We start from the raw sequence: 17,203 nt of genomic DNA on the forward strand, positions 1-17,203 counted from the left end.
TCGGGCAAATACACTTTCTTCTTCCAGTGACCCAATGGAAGATCATTGTCTTGAACAAGAGTCGACTGGAGACACCTATGGACTAAACCTTTAATGTATATTCCAGCTAATTTGTTAGGTGGAAACCACACTTTGTATGGCGAAGATTTCTTTCTTAATTTGGTGATATTGTGTGATTGCATCTGGCAATAATAAAGTGAATGATGTCATCATGGCAATTCAGCTGAAAATATGTTTGTTTTTTCTCCATGAAATTTTGCTCACTTCAATTTTGACAGCTGACCAACATTCCGAATGTATTAGCTTTCACGGATAAATCAACAACAATCTCATATTATCTAATATTAGATTAAAAGTTACCGTTAATTGGTTTAAAAATTTCTTGAATATTTCAATATATGCTAAATTCAGGGAACAAAAATAAATGGCTTGCCATACGTATAACATATATACAAACACGATATCAATTGACATACTACGGAAATGCACTGCAAATGGACATTACATCACAGTGACTACATAACGTGACCAAATTGAAGAAGCGAAGTAATGGTTCCATCAAAATTTCGATCATTTATTCGCTACAATGATATACCTGTATTTGTGTACGATGATGATTCAACTGTGAAAGAAAAGTGTGAAAGATTGGATAACTCTACACCCCGGTGAAGTATATGGTCTGTTTCGGCTTCTGTACATGACAAACGCGTATCTGTTAGTTGATTCTATTATTAGCGCTCGGGAAGTCCGTTTATTGCTAAATTATTATTATATATTGGTACTTTAGTCACTGCACTTTACTACCATGATTAGGCTGCGTTGAGAGACATCTGTCAAAAGGACTAGTCGACAATGTTAAGGATGTTTTCAATTTAGAGTAGGCAGAATTCATGTCATTATTTACTGTTTCATTTTGTGTCCAGATATCTCCGGTGTTAAATGATAAAAAAAAATCTGTTTTACCTGTATTTTATCCCGAAGATTCCGTTTGTGGAAGGTATGCAGAGATTGACTGTCAAAGGGTACCAGTTCTAATAAAAAAGGTATGTATTTTTGCGTTTGATTCATTGAGAGAAGACACAAAGTGAAGTATTAGAGTTAACTTATATTGGAGATTGATGCCTGTAATGGAGTTATTTCCGTTCGCGAAATTCTACGCTTATGTTGTTTCGAGCCAGTAATACTTGAAATTTAAACACTATATGCAGTTAAGTAAAGCAGGAAAACACAGTATCACAAGAATATGAATATTCATAAAAGCGCGTCATACGTGGCTAGTGCTCTTCCCTTTTGAGTTTGGTGGGAGTCAACGGTAAAAATTGTGATCTTATATTGGTATTGCGACGTGCGACATCTATTTTTTTTTGGGGGGGGGGGGGGCAAAATGCCATTTGAGGTCATCAGCTAGAGGTCAAACCTGGAAACATGGTAAACACAGTATCACAAGTGGAATATTGCCGAGACACGCCCCCCCCAAAAAAAAACATGTAGGGTCATGTGAAGTGCTCCCTTGTAGCACCCAACTCTGATAGTAATCCCCTCGAATGTATATTCTATAAATCTACTGTCATTACTTCATAGGTGACACAGGCCTTGAGAAGTTACTGGAACAGTGTAATCTAGCATATTTGTCCCATGTTAACCGCAGTTTTCAAAGTAAATCTCCCATAACGTTATCATCCAAGTCTATGTAATTATTCTCAATTATTTCCTAAATGCCCGTTAAAGTGACGTTCTGTGTATACGGAACGCTTATCTCCTCGAACTGACAATGGGTTAAATAATATGTAAGTAGCACTTGGGAGCACGGCTCATGACCTTCCATGGTTGGTACGTTTGCGTACTGTGAAGTGTCTCTTCCAGGACAGTTTAAATTCGATGATTTCGAGGAAGAAAGTTACAAAACTGAAGGTTTTACCGTCGTAATGTACCAAAGACCTATATTCTTGAAAGGTGCCTACGGTTATTGGTGAAGGTTAAATGTCAAAAGAGGTCAAATTTCATGGTCAAACCTTAGTTATGTCTTTTATATATTAAGTACAATGTTTCTTTGTTTCGATGAAGTCAAAGGTCATTTCAAAATTGAACTCAAGGTTCTTTAAACGTGCAAAATTCTATTTGCTTCATAGGCTTCTTAAATGAAAGGTCGGGGAGGGGCTGGGGTGGTGGGAGAGGGATATATAATATTGGTGGAGGCAAAATGTCAGTTGAAGTCAACAGCTATAGTCAAGTCCTGAAAACATTGTACTATGTCAAGAGGAGGAATATTGGCAAACAATTGCTCATAATGAGAACATGCTCTGGTTAGTTCTCGAATTTGTAGAATATTTAACTCAACCAATGCCTAAAAAGGTAGCATTGGCAGAATTATGAAAGATTTTTTGATATTATTCCATTCAAAACGGGTAGGGTGTAGTTGGGTAACAATGTTTACAAACAATAATTTTTCAGAAGAGGTTAGGCTTTTGTTGTACATACATGTAGGCGTTAGAATAGCCACTTTGTGTAAAGGAAAGATACCACAAACATTTTCGTGTTTTCATGTACCCAAAATCATGAGAATTGATGCACTAGAATATTTGTAATAGGAATTGAGTGTCTTGACACACAGTGTAATAATTCAGAAGTTGTGAAACATATGTGCTCGACAATTCGTCACGTCCTGTTCAAAACCTCACTGCCCTTTAAGACACTGACACACTCCATTGAACACGGGAGTGTAGTCGGAATTTGCTCGCCTTTGCTATGCAAATATAGCGTAGACGAACTCGTACCAAGTTGTACAATAGATAGGATGTTTTCCAGTGTGCGAAAATATTGTAAATTCTCTGATGCATACAACTCTTGTTAATGGTTTCGTCCCCGAGCTAGTTTCATTTTACCGCGTGCTAACAGATTGACGGGAGATATTAGCACCTTTTATTCCAGCATTCCAGTATGTTAACATAGTTTATGCGTTTGCTATAGGTTACTTTGTTTTTGGTATTATTGTTGTACTGCAATGGGGATTGACCAAAAAAAGGCGTGAGTTAACGGAAAACCATTCAATAGAGAAAATACCATTTTCGCAGGTACATGAAGCGTGTGTGATTGTATAAAAGTTGTACAACACAACGAACGAACATCGACGGAGGCTAGTTTTTGAAAACAAACTTAAATAATGAACGTGTAAACTACTGGGAAAGTCCCTCGTATCATACTATCAGAACAATCGCTATTAAGAACAATTTAGCTTTGGTAATAACCCAAAAGCCTCAGATCAAAAAGGTCTATGCAGTACAAAGTAAACCATTGCAATCTCGTTCTTTGTTCGAGTTGATGAAAGCCATTGCAGAGAAATTATGACCACAATTTAACAACGTCGCCATGGATCTTCCTCATTTATAGAACAATAATTTCAAGGTCAAGTTAGTTGAAAGATGCATAGCGACGGATTAATTTCAATATGTGGATTTCGTCTTTTAGATTTGTATTAGAAAACAAATGGGCCTTTATATTTAAACAAGGCAGCTAAATAACACCAATTTCGTCTATTACACGTAAATGCCCAATGATGTAAGCTAAGATGATATCAAAAAGATAGTTTTAGAAAGAAATATTATATATTAACATACAAATATCTTTGTTACAGCACCATGAAGTATGGTGAGGCTTATGATGGAATTCAAGTTTCAGCAATATTTCTTGTGTAGGTACTAATTCTGCCAAATTATGTTTTTGGTGTACCGTTATACAATATCAGTGTAAGATCAAGTTGGTAGACCGGTATTAGAACTTTCCAATACTGTCTTGCCAGTAACAGGTCAATAATTTATAGAGTCAACAAACGGCATGTTTATGAACTGTCACCAAGTCCTGATGAATATTGACAGCGTTTCAGAAACTCACTAATACAAACATGACTTCAATCTTTGCATTCAATGGGCAAATGCATTCGAAGTGATTAATAATTTTTTTTTTGGGCGATAGATTGTCGAGATAATGAGGTAAATACACTTCTAAATCACTAAATATGCAGTAAACAAGATTACCCTTGACTTTATAAAACATAAATACCCATTAATGGAGTAGACGGCCGGGTAAACCTCGCTCATAGCAGTCAAATGATTGTAGCAACTTGAGTTCATTATAGGAACATATGGTGTTACACTTGCTTATAATAATGATATGTATCAACCTGCATTGATAATACATTTGCAATTGCTATAGTCGAGGTACACCGATATATGTACGCATTGCTATTTCCAAACAAATTCTTGCCATATTCACATGTCACTTAACACTTCCCCCAATAATCCATTTTCCTTGTCTGATGAAATGCTTTGTTTATGAAATCCGTATTGCATAGTCGTTGTCATCGAACATAGTATGTTAGATTGTGATATGGATTGGTAACACATGTCGTTTGCTGTGTTTTAATTGTAATATCAAAACAATCCTGTTATAAGATGTAGCTTTGTTTTGGACCCTGGGTAAGACACTACACTAAAAAAGAAAGGTTGTATTATTAACGGTAGAATGCACTGTGAAAAACTGTGCGTCGTTATTTACTGGATACATTCAACCGTGAATTCTCATCGTTAGAATACCGCTAAAATAACAACTCTCCCATAAACGTTTCCTACTTTTTGTCTAATGTTATATAATAAATGCATTTTGGTTCATAACATGGCAACCTTTTTCGTATTAATGCAACTATTGGGTGCAATTGTTCAACGTGTAACACCTACTTATAGGCGTTTCATAGTAATACTTGCCTACGAGCTATGTCAACTGTGCGTCGGTATCAAACGGGTACATTCAAACCGTGAATTCTCATTGTTAAAATACCGTTAAAATAACAACCCTTATCTGCATCATGCATATCATGCATACCATATTCCCTCGATTAGTTTAAGAGGCACTCTAAAGACAAGCCTTCAATTGTTTAACAGTCTCAAGATTGGACCTAACTGTTGTAACCAATAATCAAGACTTTAAAAGTAGCTTGCATTAAAGTTAGCTTTACAAAGTTAAATCGAGCCATCTAGTTCTACAATAACAACCCTAACCGCTACCCATCACAAATTGCAGTTTAGCTACATATCTCGCCTTACACTTATGGGATCTAAGCTTAAAACATTTCGGCCAAAGTGTGTTGGTAAGAGACCAATTGAATTGGATTTGTATAAAAATTTTCCATAAGATATGTCAATATTTTTTCGGAATTTCATTATTTGGAATCCCTAGCAAAGGCAGACTAAAATAAGTCTTGTAAAACTTAATTATCTGGCACTTGAAAGCAATAAAAAATTGCCAAATTTAGTTCACAGTCCTTTGTAAATTGCAAACGGAATCAAACGATCAGACTAATAGATATTTCACAGGTAACTGTTCATCTTCGTTATGTTTTAAATCAGTTATCCGTTATGACTATACAGGAATTCTAATTTCGAATGCCAGACGTTCGGATATCAGATGTTTTCGTCTTCTCGTTGTCAAGTTAAAGTTTAATATTTTACTCTTTCTTTGTTCGTTCTAATTTTGCCAGCTGGAGTATTGACAGATACAAAACAGAACATGAATCGTGAACCACCAAGAGGAAGGGGTGAACGAGACAGGGGTGGAATTAGAGGTAGGGGTGGATTTAGAGGTAGGGGTGGACGAGGTAGGGGAGGAGCACGAGGAGGAGCACATGGAGAAGCCCGGGGAGGAGCACGGGGAGGAGCACGAGGAGGAGCACGTGGAGAAGCCCGGGGAGGAGCACGTGGAGAAGCCCGGGGAGGAGCACGGGGAGGAGCACGAGGAGGAGCACGTGGAGAAGCCCGGGGAGGAGCACGAGGAGGAGCTAGGGGATGTCAAAATCAAAGAGGAAATAGCGGCAGGCTCCCGGAAGGGAATGAAAGAGAAGACCAGCAGATACGCAATAATCGTGGCCGAGGGGATCGAAGTAGAGAACGGTAAGAAGTTTTCACTTAAATACGTATAACAATATTTTATGTTTCACTTTGACATATTGTTAAGTGGAATGGCTTATGCAAGCTAATTGTGTACCCATCATTCCAATGTGTTTATCGACTTTAGTACATACGTATAATATTTAGTACATATCTTTAACTGTGGCATATCAGTAATTTTATTAGATTTTACATGCTTCTATGGCACCAAAACAAAAATTGCACTAGAAGAGACTTAGAGACAACACAAAATCAACATTCTTTCCCCCCTGAATATTTTAAATAGCGATTTTGTAAACACAACATACAAACTGACAAGACAGTGAAACAAATTATGATATTAAGACTTCATAGTTACATCACCTCTTATGTTTACCAGCAACCTTTCAGTACTCTAATGTTCATTCAATTGGTTTCTGCACTCACTGAATTGAATAAGATTTGTGTTAGGTACAGTTTTAATAATTTTTTTGTTACAGTTGGATGGATAACGAATATAACGTAACATTTGATCTTCCTTGTTTGTGTATTCCAGAGACTATAACGGCCAGCAGCACAGGCGAAACGCCGAGCGTAGAATACACCCGATAGGCTACAAACGGTTGGAAGAGCTTACGACGCTGGAACCTCATGAAACCTTACATCGTCTTGCTGCTTATAAAATGGGGCTTGAGGCTCTGCTGAAAGAAAGCGAAATTCGTTTTGACTTAATGATTCAACTGACCTCAGCGTTAGCAAATGCATGTAGTTGTAAGACAGCACAGGCAACACTTCAGGATATTGTGTTTACTCTTCAATGTGAAAACTTTTTAACAACTCACTTAACTAAATACATTCTCGAATGGCATCACATGATATCATTGAAAGAAGCTTATAAAGAAATCATCCCAAATTTGCTCAGCATCGTTCTGGCTATCCTGTCATCAATGCTATCAACAATGCCGTCTCTGTTTCACGACGTTGGTGTAATTATTCTTTGCTTAGAGCAAGCTATTGAGAGGTGTAAGAAGATGAATGTTGTCTTTCCAGATGAAATTTCAAGCAAACTTGATCAATTTAAAGAATATCAATCTGCTGTGGAAAATGAAGAGTACAAGCGAGACCATGAGAGAGGAAGAAATCTCGTTGAAGATGAACAAGATGCCTCACCGGAAGATGATTTTCATGACCTCCCTATCTTTCCCTTAGCAGAGGAGTTAAAAGAAGGCTACCATCCCTTTCTTCGCCGAAATATTGTAAACAAGGGATATGATGACGTCAACCATTACTTAGACATTCAGTTTCGTCTTCTGAAGGAAGACTTTGTTGCACCTCTTAGGAACGGTATTTCAGAATACCGTCGGTATTTACAGAAAAAAGAAGACCAGAAACACATAAGACTTCAAGACGTGTATGTTTATCACAAAGTTCAAGTGCTAGAAGCTAGGCCATTTGACGACGGTATTGTCTATGTTGTACGCTTTAGCACTGAACATTTATCAAGGATTAACTGGGAGAGATCTCGACGTTTACTTTTCGGATCGTTAGTATGTTTGTCATCCGATAACTTTGAAACAGTTCACTTCGCAATTGTCGCCAATAGGAAAACTGAGGGTCTGAAAGAAGGCTTGATAGATTTAAAGTTCCACGGAGCTATTGAGACACTTCCAACCCTATTTTCTAAAACATTTACGATGGCAGAGTCCTCAGCATATTTCGAGGCATACCGCCATGTCTTGAAACGCATTCAAGAAATCAGAGAGGATTCATTTCCTTTGGAGAAATACATCGTGCGTGTAGATCCGCATCTTGAGCTTCCATCTTATCTAAGGCGGAACCCTTATGCTATATATGATCTGAAACCAGTCGCTCAGAAGGGTAAAGTGATCAAGTCTCTGATCTCTCGCGCAAGATCATGGCCACCGGAAAAAGACTTTGACCTCGACTCATCACAATTTGAAGCTTTTAAAGCAGCTCTTACAGAGGAACTTTGCATCATTCAAGGTCCCCCGGGTACGGGAAAAACCTTCATTGGCCTGAAAATTGTCGAGACACTTTTAAGAAATAGGGAGGTCTGGTCCCCTAATGGTGACTTATCCCCAATATTGCTTATATGCTATACCAATCATGCACTGGATCAGTTCCTTGAGGGTATATTGGAATTTCTTCCTGAAGGTGTCGTGCGAATAGGTGGGCGGAGTTCAAGTGAAAAGATAAAAGCACTAAATCTGAAGGAGCTTCGACGAACAAGATCGCAGCAGAAGCAACGTCCGAAGCATCAATACTTGCAGGTGAAAAATATTCGGGGTGAAATGTTAAGACTTGCTAAGGAGATGGAAGTGGCTCAGAAATCCGTGAAAATGACCAGTTTAATGATCCTGAAAGAAAATAAGTTAAGAGATGTGATACCACATGAACAGTATCGGAGCCTCTTGACTGGATTTCTTACAGATGAAGCACCTAATCTGAAAACTGGAGAATACATTGCATATTGGCTAGGCGCCATTGTAGGTGGACAAGATACGGAAAATGCCTTTAGTGAAGATGAAGATGAAAGCAATTTGAATATTCACCGTGATTTAGCCCCTCCACTTACGATAAATCCCAATACCAGAACTGGCGTACATCGAAGGCGACGACGAAGGCAGGAGATACTCGAGGGTCAACAGTTACAGGAATATATTTCAAGGAACTTACGAGCAATGGACGAGATGGAAGAACGAGAGTATGCTGAAGCAAACGATGTTTGGAATCTAACACTCTTGGATCGTTGGCGTTTGTATAGGTGCTGCCTTCTGAAACATCAGCAAAATTTGCAAAAATCACTGGAAATCGCACATAGAGTAATATTAAAGGAAGAGGTGCTTCGACCATTCATGACTCAAGATCAACGAGACAGTTTGAATATTTTGAGGCGTAACCGCAATATTCAACATGGACAGGATATGGCTTTGTTCTTATGTGCACTTGGAGGACATTGGACTGCGAATGAACTGACACGAGCCGCTGGATTTCTCAATTTTGACGAAATTCAAAACGAAGGTGCTTTGATTCAAATGATGAGAGACTACATGAGAAACGACGACAGTGTTTGTAGAATGAATGTCGCCAGGGACATTATGATATATGTTGCTAAAGGTATGGTTCAAATTGGTCCAATGAGCAAATATGAAGCACAGAATGTCAGAATAGTTGGACAACTCACTGTTCCAGAAAGGTGGCGGCTGTATAAATACTGGGTCTCCCTTTACTGTGCACAATTGCACGAGTGCTTGGAAGTCTCAAGAACCGGGATTTTACGAGAAGAAAAAATTATGCCTCTGATGACAGCTGCTCAAGTTGCAAGCTTACAAGATGAAAGAAGAAATGAGAATATCCAAAACTTGGATGGTGGACAGTTAATCCTGCTCTGGTTGGGAGCCTACAGTGGAGTTCCAATTGCAGATGTGCAGATCGTTATAGACAATTTACCTGAAGGTGATGACGAAATAGATATCTTTGGAGAGGCTGATATTGCGAATGAAGAAAGATATTTGGAGGATGAAAATGATGAGGAAATGAACCTGGAACTGCAGAACGTTGTTGACTACGATGAATATGAAAATGATGGAGTCGATATTACTCGCAGAAGCAATACAAACGACAATGAAGGTTGGGCGGTGGCTGGTATGAATAAAAGAAAATTAAAAAGATATGTAGCCAAAAACCTGCGGAGGGTTGACCGTATGCCATTCGAACGGGCAGGTCGTGTCGGAAACGTTTGGAACCTCCCTATGAAACAAAGATGGAACCTTTATAGACACTGGGTACACTTGCACAAAGAAAACATGCAAGAAAAAATATTTCCATTGCAAGAGAAATATGAAAATCAAGCAAAACTGCTGCGTGAGGCGAGAGTCGAAGAAGATGTTGAGATCATCAAAGATGCTTCTATTATTGCCCTAACAACAACTGGTGCATCTAAATATCACCATCTGCTTCAACGGACACAACCAAGAATAGTTGTTGTAGAAGAGGCAGCTGAGGTATTGGAGGCCCATATTGTGACCTCCCTGACTGAAAATTGTCAGCATCTTGTTTTAATAGGAGACCACCAACAACTCCGTCCAAATCCGACTGTATACGAACTTGCTAAACGCTATCACTTGGACATTTCTTTGTTTGAAAGATTAATAAAAAATAACTTCCCTAAACATCGATTAAATCTGCAACATCGCATGCGACCTGAGATATCTCATTTGTTAAAGATTCATGAAGAGTTTTACCCAGACTTAAAAGACCACGACTCTGTGAAAGCTTATGATCATGTCAGAGGAGTCGAAAAAGATGTGTTTTTCTTGAATCACAACTTTGCCGAAAATGCCGAGCAAGATGATCGTAGTCGTTCCAACAAATTTGAGGCAGAATTTCTGACTGGACTGTGTCGTTACCTTTTACAGCAGGAATATCGTCCGGACCAGATAACAATACTCACCGCATATACAGGGCAACTCTGGTGTTTTAAAAACTTAATGCCAAAGTCTGTGTTCGGCAGTGTAAAGGTTTGTCCAGTTGATAGATATCAAGGTGAAGAGAATGATATAATTCTTCTTTCCCTCGTTCGTAGCAATGACAAAGGTAACATTGGATTTTTGAAGATAGCTAACCGAGTGTGCGTAGCTTTGTCCAGAGCAAAGATCGGATTATACTGCGTCGGGAACCTCACCTTACTCTCGGAACAAAACGATGTGTGGAAAAAGATTACCGACTATCTATCGATGAAAAGTTTCCTTGGGGTCAAAATGATGTTGCGATGTGCAAATCATCCAACAGCAACTACAGAAGTTCAAGCTGCAAAGGATTTTAAGGCCGTACCAGAGGGTGGGTGTAAGAAGCCGTGCGAGACAAGGCTTGACTGTGGACATGTTTGCCCAATGGTATGTCATCCTCGTGATTTGGAACACATTAATGTTAAGTGCAAAAAACAGTGCACGAAAATAATTTGCGACTTATATCATAAATGCAGTAGGCTTTGCTACCAACCTTGTGACAAAGAATGCAACTACAAAATCAACAAGTTGTTAGATTGTGGCCACACAAAAGAAATCCATTGCCATGAAGAAAGCTCTCATAACATACAGTGTTTAGAGAAATGTCGAAAGTTACTCAGATGCGGGCATAAATGCAAAACAAAATGCAGTGAAGAGTGTACTGATGTTTGTAAGGAGAAGGTGGTAAAACGATTTAAGTGTGGACACAAAGGAAAAGCTGAATGTGGTAATAACGACGACAATTGCCCCGAGCCTTGTGATAAGACATTGCAGTGTGGTCATAAGTGTGGAGGCACATGTGGCAAGTGTAAACGTGGAAGACTACATGTTTCTTGTGTTCAACCTTGCGGAAGGACACTCGTTTGCGGGCATGAATGCAAATCAACTTGTACCGAGTTTTGCCCTCCTTGTGTGAAGCATTGCGAAAATAGATGTAAGCATAGTACGTGTGTTCGAAGATGCGGTCAATTATGTACGCCCTGTCAAGAGGTATGCGAATGGAGATGCGCGCATAGTAAATGTCACAGACCATGTGGAAAACCTTGCAAACGACTTCCCTGTGATGAACCATGTAGAAAGATATTACCTTGTAAACATGAATGTATCGGACTATGCGGAGAGACTTGTCCGAAGTTATGTAGGATATGTAATAAAGATGAGGTGACGGAAGTGCTTTTCGGACATGAAGACGAGGACGATGCCAGGTACGTTTAATTCGTTCTGTTTTTGCTTTATTTTTGTAAGAATCCAGGAACGGCTCACTGTATTATTACTGCCGTTTATGTCACACCTTTTTTGCCTTGTTTTTTAATATGATGTGGAATAATGCTAATGACTAGGCACAATAGCTTCTGTTTGTATGTAATCATAATATGTAAGCAACATTTTGCAACTGTAACTAATCACACGTTCATAATCGGTTGAGTTTCCTGTATCCTACAGACGCATGCAAGTGTCAAAGATAGGAGAATGTTGATCTTTCGTTTCGTATCATTATTACGGGTGTTGTCGAAAACTGTCGAATTTCCTATCAATGGTTGGTTTAGATTTAAAAGCGCTCAATACGAAGAACTAAATCTGTCTCTTTGATATAACCGTAGTCATAAAATGTGACACTAACCTAACCACCCAAGTCGAACACATGTATGGCCTATACATGCTCAGTGTGTAACGTATTTATTCATTTGCAGGTTTGTTCTCTTGGAAGATTGTGATCATATCATAGAAGTGGTAGCTTTAGACACATGGATGAAACAAACTACCGTTGACGAAGACACAACAGTGCAGGTGAGTTCTATAATCTTACTTGGTGTTTGTTTCATGTCGATGAAAGAGGAGGAGAAATTAGACACAGGAAAGTGGCGGTCTCTTGATTACGTTATTACTGGCAATACAGTAATGCAATTACAATATTCTTGCATTTTGTATATGCATACAAAATCCAACAAGAAAACTGATAGAGTTCATAAATTAGCACAATGAATATTAATACATTTTTTTCCATTTATTATTAGCTTCGTGTTTGTCCAAAATGCAAAACACCAATCAGGAGGAACTTGCGCTACGGCAATGTCATTAAGCAAGTACGTGCCGATGTGGAAGAAATAAAGAAACAAATCCTTGGAGATCCTGTAAACATCAGGGAGAAAAGAGAAGAACTAATTCAAGATCTGTCTCTGGAGCGGGATGGAACAGTGAGCGAAATTCGCCGTGTTCCATTGGCTCTTTCTTTTCAAGAGCAGCGTGTGTCAAGCTGTGCTTTTACCTGCTCTGTTTCGAGGGCGTTTGTGGATAATTTTCAATCGCAAATAAAAAATTGTTGGACTGAGACGCAAATGACTTCCTTAGGTTATAAAATGGACATGTTTAAGAAACTTTGTGAACAGAAAAGGAAGACCACACGAATTGAAGACCGAAAGGGAAATCTGGAAAGGAAGCAAACACTAGACCGAATATTTCAAGACATTCTTAAGTGGCTTGATAAGTTGTCGTACATTAGTGAGCAGAATGCGGAAGACTGGGATAGAGAATCAAAGCGTATATCGTATTGCATCAAGCTAATGGAACATCGACTTCGTGTTTCAGTAACTCGAACACCACAAGTTAGTGACATTCTCAAGAAAATCCATTTGATCTTGACCAATGGATTTCGTTTCTCCGATGATTATCAAAAGTTCGTCAAGAATCAATTTCAAGAGATGCGAAAGTACGGAACAGGTCTTGGAGTTTCTGAAGAAGAAAAGAAAACGATAGTTAAAGCCGTGGGTCTCTCAGCGGGACATTGGTATAAGTGTCGCAATGGCCATTTCTACGCCATCGGAGAATGTGGAGGAGCAATGGAAACAGGTAAATGCCCTGAATGCCAGGAAGAAATCGGTGGACGCAACCATGCACTCCATGCTTCGAATAGGCATGCTCCTGAGATGGACGGTTCACGGCATGCTGCTTGGTCTGCAGCAGCAAACATGGCAAATTTTGATCCTCGAGAGTTTGAATGAATTATTTCTATGACTTTAGTAGCAACGTTACCATACATTTTTTGTAACGAAATTTTAAATCGGTACTGTAAAATCTACCTTAAAAATGAATGATATTACTACCATTTGCTTTGATAAATATGCCTTTTGTAGTGAGAGATAGTGAGTCTGTTAGCGTCAATTTCTCGTTAGTTAAAATGTTTCTTTCATTTATGCTTCTCCTTACGTAACTTGTACATATTTCTGATGTTATGAATGTTGGATTTACCCTTAATGTTCCAAACTATTCCACTGGTAACGAAGTGGATAAAAGCTGTTTTTTCTAAATTTGGCAGAATTGGTCAGAAGGTTCCAACTTTTAAAACTATGAACCATCTTTTGGCAGTTATAGAATGTAAATTTGAATGATAATTATATTCATTTTAATAAAAAGTTGGTCATTAGTTAACACGGTGACGTAAAATGTGTCACCAAGGGAATCGTCACTGGAACTATGGTACCATCAAGCAATGTTTCTCTTCACTCTATTTTCCCATTGAATGATGTATCCACTTTCATGTGCAAATGTGAGTAGGAAGAGGAAGATGAAGACGAGATAACGTCTCGGTGGAGGTGGGAGGAGGGGGGAGGGGGGCTGGAGTAAATGGGCGCTTTGAGATTACCTTTGTGCAATGCACAACATCGTTAAGCATCGCAGCGATTTATTATTCATGTCTCTGCTAGGAAAAGAGCCCCGCTGCATGTATCTAATAGTCACATCTACAATAGTATTGTTGCTTATTCTTGTTTCTTCTGTTTGTTGTTATATCTGTGTTGTGGAGGGTACTGTTACGCTAAATGTTTAGAACAGTGATGGTAGATATTTAGTTCAATAATTCACTACTCGATGATTGTTTCTTTCTTCATTATTTCTAATTATCTTACATTCTTGTAATTATGATGTAGATAAAGCGAATGACAATAAGCCAATGAGTAATGGCAGACAAGGATATTTTTGGTGTAAATATGTCAACTGAATTAATGTATGTTAAGTTACTCAATCTTTGTAGGGCAAAACTTAGCTAGTTACCGATGATAATCACTTCTCATTATTCCATCTTGTTTTCTTACCTGTTTATTAAGATCGGAAAAGATGAGACAAAAAACAAGAAAAACAAATCAGCAAAAAAAAAAAAAAACATTCAATATCATTAAGCAATCAGTATTCCTAAGTGCCACCAGTTTGATAAATTGCAAACCGATTTTAAGTTTAACACCTTATGTTGAAGCATAACAGGATTAAAGTATCTTTCAACCTCATTTGGTAGTTCGAAAAAAATCAAGATACAACGGTGTGTATAACTAATGGGATTCGAAATTATATTAGCACTATGGTGCAATCCATATTTCGTTCTAGTTGTAAATATTCATAGACAACCGTTAAAAGAATGATTGAAAATTCATTACACACATTTACTCTCTATACCTTCTTTTCTTTTCCTTTTAATAGATAAACAGCTTCATTTTGGTGTTTAGAATTACTTTATAATTTTCATGAAACGTTAAGTAATTTAGTAGCTTAATTTACTTTGATGCCCATCAGACCTCGAGAACGTCATTGTCTCTGGCATTAACTTGTGAAAACAGTGAAACCCCAAAGGTAGCACGTATGAATGTGTCGGTGCTGATCATTAATTGGTGGTGCTATTATAAGCTAGAGTGATATTTCACAATATGTACTTTAGCCATATTAATAACATTCGAGCGAGATACCATAGGTGTGTATCATGTTGTAAGCTTTCACGGGTATTAAGCCTATTGACAATAATTAACTGCACTACTAGGATAAAATGTATAGCTCTTCCAACCCAGTGGTATCAAAGTTTTCAATATTCGAGAACATAATCGCTCTTAAATTGTGTTTCTCCCTCTCATGTGTGCGATTGTAAGAAAGAAATTTAATAGGAACTGATGGGGTTCTGTCTAATATTTTCACCTAAGATATTAGTATATCGACTCGTGTTTGTAATTCGCTTGAGACATAGTGTCTATAGAGGAAAATGAAAACATTATTAGACAGCACTCCTGTTGCCACAATTTCGTTCTCCGTTGATTAATATATGACATTGCACGATAAAAGGTTGATTAAGCATCGTTGGAGCAATATAATTACTTAATTAAACACATTCAACTGTGTCTTTTTTATGTTGGGGGGAGGGTGGTTACCTGAAAATCTCTTTCAGAATGACCTCTTTGCCTGTTTGATGGAAGCTAAGACGAGTACACATAGTCGGAGATAATGATATTGATAATGATAATGACCTTTATAATGCTCATTCTAAATCCTTACAATTATCTGATTAATGAGCTTATTGGTCCCCACCACGTATCTTCAGTCGGGAGACATGACTCAGTTGAGCCGAGGTAAATTCCCTTATAAAATCCTCTGGCCTCTAGTTAAATCAGTTGGGAAATATTTGATTTTAAGTGTGTTAGGTTGAAAAGGGGGAAGGTACGTGTACACCCTACTTGCTTAATCCGCTCCTGTCTATTTCCTTTGTATTATTTTTCATTTGTTATATTGCTTGCTTTATATTCCGTTAGTTAGTGCTCTGTCAATTTTGTAATCTAGGCTGGAAAAAAATTATAATAAAAGAGGAATAATATCATAATATTCAAATAATATATCATAGAAATCATCGTTTTCCTCTTATGTATGTCGTTGGGTTTCACGAACATCCAATTTGTAACCAACACTAAGGAAAACCGACAGACGATCGTTCATCTGTTTAGTTGGAAATGGCCCCTAGGAATGTGAGAGGTGAGTCACAACTATAATGCTTTAAGATGGAAGAATTGTAATTGCACAGTTCTAACTTACTGCAAGCAGAAAGCTGTCATTCAGATTATGAGAGGTAGCTCTTTTAAAATGGAATTCAATGTTGCAATTGCAAAGTTTCTGAAGTTATAAAAGGTAAAAGATCTCTGTACGGTCATGTATGGATATGAGACCAAACTACCACCTTGATTATATGATACACTGTTATAAATTAACTTCAACTGAGAAGGCAAATAGTTGTGTAACTATATGAAATCCACATATTAGCAAATTCTAGATAGTGACTCACGTCATTACACGACCACGTGATATGCTCAGAATAGTTTATTTTATTTTATGTACTCTCTTAATATCGTGTAACCTTTAGTTCGATCCAATGATTTCTCCTTTAATTATGAAATGGAGGATTATCAACATTAAGTAACAACGTTCAGATGCTGTAAGTAAAGAAAAGCTCTCATACAGATCATAGAGTCGTTTTTTTTCATTTCTCACTTTAGAGCACACATATATAACCACAATACAGCTCTTCACTGTAACTACACTACTGTGCCTTTGTATATAAAACCATTGACGTGATTAAAGTAAGCACATGGTGGCAACGTAATTAATTTGTCGTGCAAGATAAGGTAGATTTAAATGGGATTTGCAAACACTTATCTGTTTCATACACTGGGGAATTTCCGATGTTGTCATTTTCAGCCACCTTCGTTATCTTATTTATTTGTTAAGGTTCTTAGGAGCGAATGGATACGTTGGAGTACAAATAACACCGACTAATGACCATACCCTCTTGCATAATCCTGCACCATGGTGGGAGCGTTCCCAGTTGGTTGGATTGACCTTATGAGCCGCAGTGGTGACGCTGACCGATTCAGGAACAGGGTATATCGTTGGAATAAGGCGAATATACGACTTTACGCTGACGCAGTATTCAATCACATGGCATACTTTGGTAGGTAG

At 38.0% G+C, this 17,203-nt stretch overlaps 1 protein-coding gene across 1 annotated transcript; it reads left to right on the forward strand.

Annotated features, from left to right (window-relative positions):
- The first annotated feature begins 783 nt into the window (after window positions 1-783).
- Window positions 784-16,086, forward strand: LOC139963793 (NFX1-type zinc finger-containing protein 1-like). Its single transcript, XM_071964950.1, has 5 exons — window positions 784-1,043; window positions 5,531-5,939; window positions 6,472-11,649; window positions 12,136-12,232; window positions 12,460-16,086. The coding sequence occupies exons 2-5, from the start codon at window positions 5,560-5,562 to the stop codon at window positions 13,441-13,443; spliced, it is 6,639 nt and encodes a 2,212-aa protein (XP_071821051.1). The 5' UTR covers window positions 784-1,043; window positions 5,531-5,559; the 3' UTR covers window positions 13,444-16,086.
- The last annotated feature ends 1,117 nt before the right edge of the window (window positions 16,087-17,203 follow it).

The sequence above is a fragment of the Apostichopus japonicus genome, chromosome 3, assembly GCF_037975245.1.
Source record: "Apostichopus japonicus isolate 1M-3 chromosome 3, ASM3797524v1, whole genome shotgun sequence".
Lineage (NCBI taxonomy): Eukaryota > Metazoa > Echinodermata > Holothuroidea > Aspidochirotida > Stichopodidae > Apostichopus > Apostichopus japonicus.

Coding starts and splice junctions, on each gene's coding strand:
- LOC139963793 (XM_071964950.1), top strand. CDS start 5,560: ATGAATCGTGAACCACCAAGAGGAAGGGGTGAACGAGACAGGGGTGGA. Junction 5,940..6,471: donor GGGGATCGAAGTAGAGAACG/GTAAGAAGTTTT, acceptor TGTGTATTCCAG/AGACTATAACGGCCAGCAGC. Junction 11,650..12,135: donor GAAGACGAGGACGATGCCAG/GTACGTTTAATT, acceptor ATTCATTTGCAG/GTTTGTTCTCTTGGAAGATT.